General features: G+C 35.9%; 1 protein-coding gene across 1 annotated transcript; it reads left to right on the top strand.

The window, feature by feature from the left end:
• The first annotated feature begins 2158 nt into the window (after positions 1 to 2158).
• Positions 2159 to 3357, top strand: CABS1 (calcium binding protein, spermatid associated 1). Its single transcript, XM_001106452.5, has one exon. It carries the CDS (start codon positions 2159 to 2161, stop codon positions 3347 to 3349), a length of 1191 nt encoding a protein of 396 aa, XP_001106452.2. The 3' UTR covers positions 3350 to 3357.
• The last annotated feature ends 6824 nt before the right edge of the window (positions 3358 to 10181 follow it).

The following is a 10181-nucleotide window of genomic DNA, read 5'->3' as shown; positions in this document are numbered from 1 at the left end:
TTTTCACCTTTTCACTTAAATGTAAGGAATATACTCTGAAACACATGTCAGTAGGTGTAAATTTAATACTTTCCTTGAAAAAGACAAAATGTTTCAATTACTGTAATAGACACTCCATCAATGGAAGAAACTACTATTCAGATTAAATAAAACATCCATAGAATCTGATTCTCTGTCCTTTAGTCAGATTATGTCTTCAATGGCAATGATCATTTGGTCAAAAATGAGTATACTATTATGTATTCCCTGGAGTGTAAAACTTCAGTTTCATCCTCAAGAGTGCTAAAATTCCTGCATTTCCACCAGGAATTCCACCATATGCTTTCTTCTCTTTGATGGATGACACACAGTCAATCTGAAGTGTTCTTTTGAAGGGCAATGTTTTAGAAAACATAGATAATGTGAATAGCATTCCCCTTAGAGGAGGAATAATTATGTTGCAATCAATGTGATCCTACCTCACAGCTATACTAGTGGAAGCAGAGTTAGCGTGATCACAAAATTAATGCCTGAAATTAAAGACTATTTGACAAATTAATATCAATGAAGATGATATAATTATTTAAACTGACATGTCTAATTGGAGATAAAGTGCTCATAAAAGTATTTTATAGCTTATTCCAACTCTCTTCATCATAACAAATACCCAGCCTTACAAGATATCTTCCAGCAAATATACAGCTAACCTCACCATCTTTTTTTTTCCTTTTTGTACACACAAAAAACTTCCCTAAAGGAGGTACCAAGTTTTCTGTTTACAGCATCCTTTATTCTGAATCAAGCTTTATAAAAACTAAAGGATGGGGGACAAAAATAGAGGTTAAGAAAATCCTCCCACTAAGTAAGCTTACTGAGAGAATGACTGTCCCTATGGCATTCTTTACTGGCCCAGGAGCTGATAGTACTTCTGTTCAGAAACATATTTTTACAGAGAATGATGATATGTCTGCAACCAGGCTAATCATCTAAGACAGAAAGCTGAAAACTTTGAGGTTGAGTTCATATTTAATAAAGAATAATTATTTGTCCTTGAGATGGAACCCACTATTCAGGCTGATGTTGCTGCCCTTTCTCGGATTTAGTTGTATCTGAGCATGAAAATTCAATTTCTTCTAACAACACTGGAAAAAGACTCGTTCTAGCATTAACACTAGACTGCAATCTGCTTTCATCTAATTAGTTAAATATTAAGGTTGACAACACAATGATGATGTTCGACATAATTAACATTATTATAAAAAATACTCCCTCTGAAATTGAGAATATAATTTTTAAAAAATAATGCAGTTATCCACATCTTGATTCTTGTTTCTGGGTGAATTTTGACACGTGACACCAGCTTCCTGCCAGTGATAACCCTCCCTGTCTTTTGGGTTAAAATAACAGCCTGCAGAAAAACATTCCTAAAATAATGTTAGCCTACAAAACCTGAGACTCTCACTGTTACTCAAGTAAATTCAAGAAGTCAGAAATACAATGAAAAAGAAAACACTAAAGACCCTAACAGGCCAGTAACTATTTGTTATTATCTCTACTGAAAAAGTGGGACTCCCTGTTATGAAGAAGGGAACTAACTGAATTCCCTGCTACCTAATTACCTTCATAGCTATACTTCCTGACAAAAACACGATTGATATTTTTAGATACCAATTTTTTAATACTATGAATCTTAAGGGAAAATGGCTTCACCTCAAAAATACTCTGTTACTTGCTTGGAAGATAGATGACCTGAAGCAGATGGTGCTAAACTTGTGGCTTCCAGAGTTTTCTTTACTAATACTAAATCCACAAGGTGCCTGGCAGTCTCTGCTATGTCTGTTTCAAGTGACCCTAACTCCACATCAGGCGACATCTTCCTTATAAACAGCAACATGGTAAATCTTAAGTTCCCTGCAATTGAAATGCTTGGCTGTGAATTTGATTTCATAATCAGAGCGGATTCTATTGTCTTTTCATCCAATATTCCTGCAACTAGATGACCAATCGCAGCCTAGAAACAACTTCCAAGGAGACCCAGTTACATTGCCCCCATAGCTGATGCAACAATCACCATGATGACTCAAGCTTTAATCACTCTGATGAACACTGCTCTCCTGCCTAGAGATACCACTGAGTCCAGAAGCAAGACCTGTGAGAGTGCACAGTGCCACTTCGCCCCATGGCTGAAGATGGTTTGCCCAAAATTTATTCTCATCCTCCAACAGAAAGCAGTAAAACACCAACTGCGGCAACCATTTTCTTTGGGGCTGACAATGCTATTCCCAAATCAGAAACAACTATTACTTCAGAAGGAGATCACGTCACTTCAGTAAACGAATATGTGCTAGAAAGCGATTTTTCAACAACTACAGACAACAAACTGACGCCTACAAAGGAAAAACTCAGATCAGAAGATGATATGGGGACCGACTTTATTAAGTCAACAACTCACCTACAGAAAGAAATTACCTCTCTGACCGGCACTGCAAACTCCATCACAAGAGACTCTATTACTGAAAATTTCATGACCGTGAAAATTGGGAATATTTCATCACCAGTTACTACTGTTTCTTTAATAGATTTTTCCACTGACATAGCAAAAGAAGATATCCTCTTGGATACCATTGACACAGGAGATGCAGAGATCTTAATAACATCTGAAGTCTCTGGCACACTAAAGGACAGCAGTGCCGGTGTTGCTGACACTCCTGCCTTTCCACGTATAAAGGATGAAGCTGATATGAACAATTATAATTCCTCCATCAAATCCAATGTCCCTGCTGATGAGGCTATCCAGGTCACTGATTCCATTATTCCTGAGGCTGAAATCCCTCCTGCTCCTGAAGTAAACTTCACTACTATTCCAGATATAACTGCCCTTGAAGAAGAGAAAATAACCAAAATTGACCTAAGTGTTTTAGAAGATGACACCGGTGCTGTGGCTACACTAACTGACTCTGATGAGGAAAAGTTTATCACTGTGTTTGAACTCACTACCTCTGCTGAAAAAGATAAAGATAACCAGGAAGATACTCTGCTAACTGATGAAGAATCTCCCGAGGGAGCCAATATTTGGATGGAGAGAGAGACTGCAACTGAAGCAGAGACCCATTCTGTTTTGCTCACTGCTGTTGAATCCAGATATGACTTCGTTGTCCCTGCATCAATAGCTACAAACCTAGTGGAAGACTCATCTACAGAAGAAGAGTTGTCTGAAACTGATAGAACAGAGACTGTACCTAAGATCACTGAGCCATTTTCTGGAACTAGCTCTGTATTAGATACCCCAGACTATAAGGAAGACACCTCCACAACTGAGACGGATATCTTTGAACTACTGAAAGAAGAACCAGATGAGTTCATGATTTGAAAGCAGCAAAAGGGATACCATGTAAAATTGTGCAATAGCCTAGCCAGCTAGCCTTAACATCTAAGAAGTTTTTCCAACAAGCAAAAACCTTTAGAAATGAAAGAATGTGGGCATTTAAGGCAAGTATTCGACTTAATAAATGTAGATGCTTAGGACTACAGATCATGTAACAGATTTATGGAAACTTAGAAAACAAAACACAGTGTAAGAGTCCCCCTAGTATCACAAAGTTTCAATATTCTAACAATTACATAATGTAAAATTTTTCCCCCTAGCCTTCAGGGAGTATGAAGACAGAGCAATGTAAAAGCTCATTTCTATAACATTTAATGATGCATATCCTTTAGTTAACAGTCAGTATTATACTTTAGTGAGAATTAAGGATATGAAGATAATCAAATTAACCTCTCAAAAACATTACCATAGCACTAAAAAGTTCTCCCAAAACGCTGGTTCTAAACAATTTTTTCATTAGTATTTCACCAATGATTTTCTTCTACTTAAAAAATGTTTAATCTTCATTCATATAAGAATTTTAAAAATTCAGTAATTGTTTAGCACCCACATGCAAGATACATAAGATTTATGGTAAGGTTCTTAGCACATGTTAGATACAAACTAAAGCAAAATGATATTTTACAAATATGCGTATTTGTCAGAAAAATGTTCTGTAAACATATATATCAATTTAATTTTCTTTCTGTTAAAACATGTTTTCTGAATTTTTGTCCATGTTTTCCAGGTCTTAAACACTGAATATCACACTCTTCTTATGATTCTTGCTAGCAATTCAAGGACATAAATCTTCATTCTTTTGTGGCACAGACTACTTAAATGGGTCTGTTTTCACTTTGCTCATTTCTCTTCAATAAATCTTTTTGGCAAGCAACTGATTTGCTGTGTGTAGGTGTGTTTGATATTCTAGTACAGAATTCTCAAATTAGGAGAAAGAGAAATGAAAATTCATTGTTTGTTTAAAGAATAATATAGCTCTAATCCCCAGAAGTGAAATTATTCTATAGAGATTTATAATTGTATTACATTAAAAAAAAGAAATAAAAACAATGCCAAAACACCAAATGAATGAAATACATTATGTACGGGCGGTTTGTAAAGGGATTTACACCATTAGATAAACTATAGACTAGAACAATAATGATAGTATGTTAAAACCCAGAAAAAAATTATGACACAAAAATTTGTTATATAGTGAAGTAGACTTCAAAAACATGGGATATAATAGTTAATCTTATGTGAACAATCAGTATTTGGGAAAATAATAAGTTGGAATAATAAACAAATTTTTAAATTCTGTTTAAGACCATATTTTAAAATAAATTCTACATGGATTAAAGACTTTCATATAAAAACTAAAACCATACAAAAACCTAGGAGGAAACACACCTGTATATCTATCCAAATGGACCTGAGAAATCTAAGCATATATGAAAAGGTGATAAAAAGATTAATAGGTTTAAAATCATGAATAGTTAAAATTCTGAAACAAAGAAAATTAACATAAAATTAAAAAGTAAATAACTAATTTCATTTTACTGATTTTATATAGCAGTGAAAAGATTACTATCATTTTTCTATAAAAGTTTCTACAAAGAAAGTATTTTAAATGAACAATAGAAATAAACATAATTCATGAAATACAAATTGTCAATGAACATGTGAAAAATATTCAATAGACATTTAAAAAAATTAAAATAAAGCTATTACACATCAGTTTTAGTCATTTGAGGATTGACAGTAATTATTGTACATGTTCATTGTTGACTCATTTTCCAAACTTTCTCCAAATTTCTCCAACCTTTCTAGAAGGCTGGAAGCCAATTTGGCAATACATGTAGCAAGCATTTAAAAAGTTGGAAGTTTTGGGCCCAGTTATTGTACATATTTTAGCCCTGAGAATTTTCCTAAGAATCAGAAATTATGAAAGTTCTAACATTTATTGAGCTCTGACTACCTGTCAGGCACAGTTGAGTTTATATTTAGCGTAACATTTGATCTCCATGGTACCCTAGAAGGAGAAACATTATTATTCTCATTTTAGTGATAAGGAAACAGTCAGAAAAGCTACTCAACATGCACCAAGCTTCATAGTTAATATGTAGCAAAGAACACTTCAAACCCAGAACCCATGCTCTCTTAATCACTATACTGTATGGGTCCTCAGATTTAAGTACAAGAATGTTGGCAAATTCTTACACTCAAGAAAGTGATTTTATATGTTCATAAAGGAGAAACCCTGAAAACAATCTACAATTGTAGTCACATGTAATTAATTACATGTCTATATATCCATAGGAAGCCATAGTTTGCATCTTTTGAAATGGTTCTAAGGAAGAATATTTAACCAAATGGAAGATATTTTCATACAACTCTAACCAAACTTACACAGTGGTATGTACGCAATATACACATGCATACACATACACATGCATGCAGAATGTCTGGATTATATATATTACAATATATAATCTCTAGGAAGGACTGAAGGTGATTTTGTTTCATTCTCTGGGCTTTTGTGCATTTCTAAATGCTCTGCAATCATCCAGAACATAAACTGTACACAGGAGAGGATGAATGTTTGTCAACCCTGTTAACTAGAAAACCTGGAAGCCAAGCTAAATCTTTCACTATTACCTGCTTCCTATTAGCTAGTATTTTGAGTGTTTCCTATGTGTCAGACACTATTTTATTTTTTATTCATAAGGCATGTATATGCACCAACTATGTCCCAAGCATTATGAAAGTATTTTGAGACACTGTAGTGAATCAAATGACACCGTCCCTGCCTTCATGGAAATTAATTTACCATAAAAGACAAATTTTAGAGAAACAATATCAAGTAATCACACAGAAAGAAATGACTACATGCAAAATGTGATGGGTGTTTCAAAGAAAAAACATAAGATTATAATTGCAGATTTCACACACATTTAAGGCCAAGAAATTTTCTCTGAGGGGGTGAGATTTAAGCTAAAATACTGAAAAATGTGGAGAGATGAGGAAACATCTCCAAATCCTTGAGGCTAGATTTTTCAAGGATATGAACAGACATAGTATTAGCTGGAAAATAAGATGAAACTGGAAAGGTAGGCAAGAGACAAATCATACAGCCCTTGTTAAACATCCTGAATCTTATCTGTTTGGAAGCTATTAAATGTTTTAATCATTTTATCCTCAAAACAATCTTAGTACTGAGAGCACAGGCTAGAAGTGTAATTAATTACATGTGACTACAATTGTAGATTGTTTTCAGGGTTTCTCCTTTATGAACATATAAAATCACTTTCTTGAGTGTAAGAATTTGCCAACATTCTTGTATTTAAATCTGAGGGCCCATACAGTATAGTGATTAAGAGGTCATGGGTTCAGACTTTATAAAAGTATCATTATTTTATAAACTCCAACTATACTTCTTTCAAGGTCTTTGTTTAGGAAAACAACTTGATAGTCCCCTTTGCTTGGAGGAGACGAGGCTCTGAGGTATAAACTGAACTGGAACAGTTAAACAATGAAAAAGATAATGTGCTCTACAACATAAGTTAATAGGAATTTGGGGCTAGGGCTTAGAAATAACAAGAAGAACAGCACATAGCAACTGGTTAGAGTCCAGGAAGATGAGTGGCCAGTGAGATTCCTATTGGTCATTGAACACTTTTCCAAGAAAGCGTGCCTAATTATCCATTTTACCTTGTGCCATTTCAAAACAAAGTTTCTCCTTGCCCTGAAATTTGATTAAATGTCTGTAAGACACAAGGTCTTGAATATGCAATTCTTGAAAAATTAAAAGAAATATAGGAGGCGAAGAAGAAACAGTTAAGACGAGTAATTAGAGAATGAATATGAGACAGAGTCTCTATTCCCAAATATTCTAAATAGTGATGACCTGAGAAAGGAGTGATGGGCATACAGTGAGTAGACATTTGCAGTAGTCACATTTCGCAGATAACCAAAGTGAAACAGAAAAGTCACTGGTCCCAGATAACAATGCTAGTAAGTAACAAAGCTCAGCTCCACAGACCTGCGTGGCTCCAAAATTCAAGTTCAAATCACACTGCTTTGTGTGAACCGTTGAACAATGAATCATTCCATCTCTTTATCATAACCCTACTCCTTGATCCCTTCCCGTTGCCGCTGCCCTGGTTAAGCCTAATGGCTGTCTTGTAGCTGGTCATCTCACCTCTGGTTTTGTATTTAGCCAATTAATTAAGCCCCACAACAGTCATCTCTAAAGCTTTTTGCTCATTCCCTGCTCCCACATGCCTTGCCACAGTCATGAAGAATAAGCACATGAACCAGTCAGAGCAAAGAGGACAAACGGAAGTGCTTTGGGGAGGCTCTGGGGAATAAGTTTCTGAAGGAAACTTCCGTCTAAAGACATTTGGGGCCAGGAGTTGCTAGAGTCACCTTGGATGACAAGGAGGCAGGTTGCTTGACAGTAAAGCAAACACTGAGGATATTAGAGATAAGAAATATAAATATGAAAAAATAAAAGAACCTGAGAGTAGTCACACCATGTAGCAAGCCTCACTAGTCTGCTTATTTACCTGAGACAATGCATTTTCTAATTAAACAAGTTTGGGTTATGTTTTCTGTTGTTTGAAACCAACACACTTTAAAAACTGAGAACCCAAGTTATTTCAAGTCCCTGTGTCTTTTTATTTATTTATTTATTTGGTAGAGAAAGGGTATTGCTATCTTGCCTGGAACGGTCTCAAAATACCGGCCTCAAGCAACGCTCCCACCACAGCTTCCCAAAGTGCTGAGATTACAGTGCCCGCTGTTCTCCCAGTGCCACAGTCTCATGTTGTAAATATCATCTTTCATATTCACCTCATATGCTATCGTCTTTAACCACCCCTCGGTATGATTACCTGTTGTGTATCCCACTATGTACATTCTTTAATCACACTACCTATAATATTTCATTGTATTTACTTGATAAAAGATCCTCCTGTGTCACAAGATAATCCTACCCATAGTTCCCTCTGACACAGAAATCTCTGTCCAAAGTTCCCTCTGTCCCAGTGTAACCCCTATTTATAATCCCCACTGTACCCCTTCCCCACAGATAACCTTACCCTGGGGCATAGCACTCTCCTCCAAGTCACAGGGAGCTTCTGACCACAAAAAGAGAGGGACAGAAGCCAATCTTAAGAGGCAAAGACTCCTGACCATGAAGAAAGAACGTTATCCTGAGGAGATTCCCAAAGCTAAACCAGCTCTACATGAGGATGCAATAAAGAACATTCATAACTTCAAGGCACCAAGAACAGTGGGAAATTAAACCAGTGTGTTTGTAGTATATGTGCTTCCACCAATTCTACCTATTGCAAATTAGGAGTAAACAAAGGATATATGAATTACATTTTGAGTCTATAGCCTTTATTTTCGTTACAGCACTCCTGATATGTTATTTTGCTTTTCTTACATGTATTTCAAACATAACAGAAGGCTGAATTAAAATTGGCATTTCCCTTCCCTCAAATTTCTCCTCTTCTAATATTCTCCATCTCAGCAAAAGGCACTATTTTCACAGTTGTCTAAGCCAGAAACTGGGCACTCAGCCCTCACTTCCCTCTCTCTCATTCTCCATACCTAACAAATACGAAGTTTTTACCTTGGCATTCCAAATACAGCAGAGAACCATTTGCCCTCCTTCCCATTGCCATTTCTTTATCCAAATCTCTATCAAGCAAAAGTGGAAGTTTATTACATAAATTGATCATATCACTTCCACCTCCTAATTCAAAAAATTATTCCATGACTTTCCACCAACTTTAGGATGAAGTCCAAAATCTTCACGATGTTCATCAGCGTCGCCACAGTGGAAACCCTGCTTATCTATGCAGCCTCATAATATGCTACTGTCATTTTCTGTTCTGAAATTTCAACTATATAGATCTCATTTTGATCATCCTTAGAGCATAAAGCTATGTCTTATATCAGGATCACTGAACGTGCTATGCTCGCCCTGAAAAATTCTTTAACTCACCTTTTAATAAAGTACACCTAAATGTCACTTCCTCAGTTATATCCTCCCTGGACCCTAAATTTCTATAGGCCCCTGTATTCTTCTGTCATATATTATTCACAGTACACTACACCTTGCTTTATGTAACATCCATAATTATGTCAATTGCATGTTATATTATGTTTTTAAGACTACTGTAACAAAGTGCCACAAACTGGGTGGTTAACAACAAGAGAAATCTATATCCCCCACAGTTCTGGGGTATATAAGTCGAAATCAAGGTGTTAGCAGGACCATGTTCTCTCTGCAGTTTCTAGGGGATTTTTTTCTTGTGTTTCTTCCTAGATTCTGGGAACTAACTGCTGGCAATCCTTGGTATTCTTCATTTTGTAAACACATCATTGCAGTCTCTGCCTGCTTGCCACATGAGGTTCTCCTTTGTGTCTCCATGTAAAGATGTCCCTTCAGTTATAAGCACACCAGTCATTGGATTAGGCCCATCCTAATCCATTATGACCTCATCTTAATTTCATTACATCTGAAAAGACACCATTTCCAAATTTGGGGTCTCACAATTACTGGGGGTTAGGATTTCAGCATTTTTTTTGGGGGGAGGACAATTTAACCCATAACCTGGTTAATGCTTATCTTCCCTCCTAGACTGTATAACTGGTAATTAGGATGATCACATCATTTGTCATGAAAACCAGAACGTTTTTGAGACTGAAAGAGACAATGTAATAATGACTCCAAAACAACAGCTATAAACCAGAATGTCCTAACAGAGCTATCCACACTGCATTCAAAGTGAAGAAACCAGATACTATTGTTCACTGCTCAATT

The sequence above is a fragment of the Macaca mulatta genome, chromosome 5 (genome assembly GCF_049350105.2).
Source record: "Macaca mulatta isolate MMU2019108-1 chromosome 5, T2T-MMU8v2.0, whole genome shotgun sequence".
Taxonomy (NCBI): domain Eukaryota; kingdom Metazoa; phylum Chordata; class Mammalia; order Primates; family Cercopithecidae; genus Macaca; species Macaca mulatta.
This window is presented reverse-complemented; position numbering and strand designations above follow the sequence as displayed.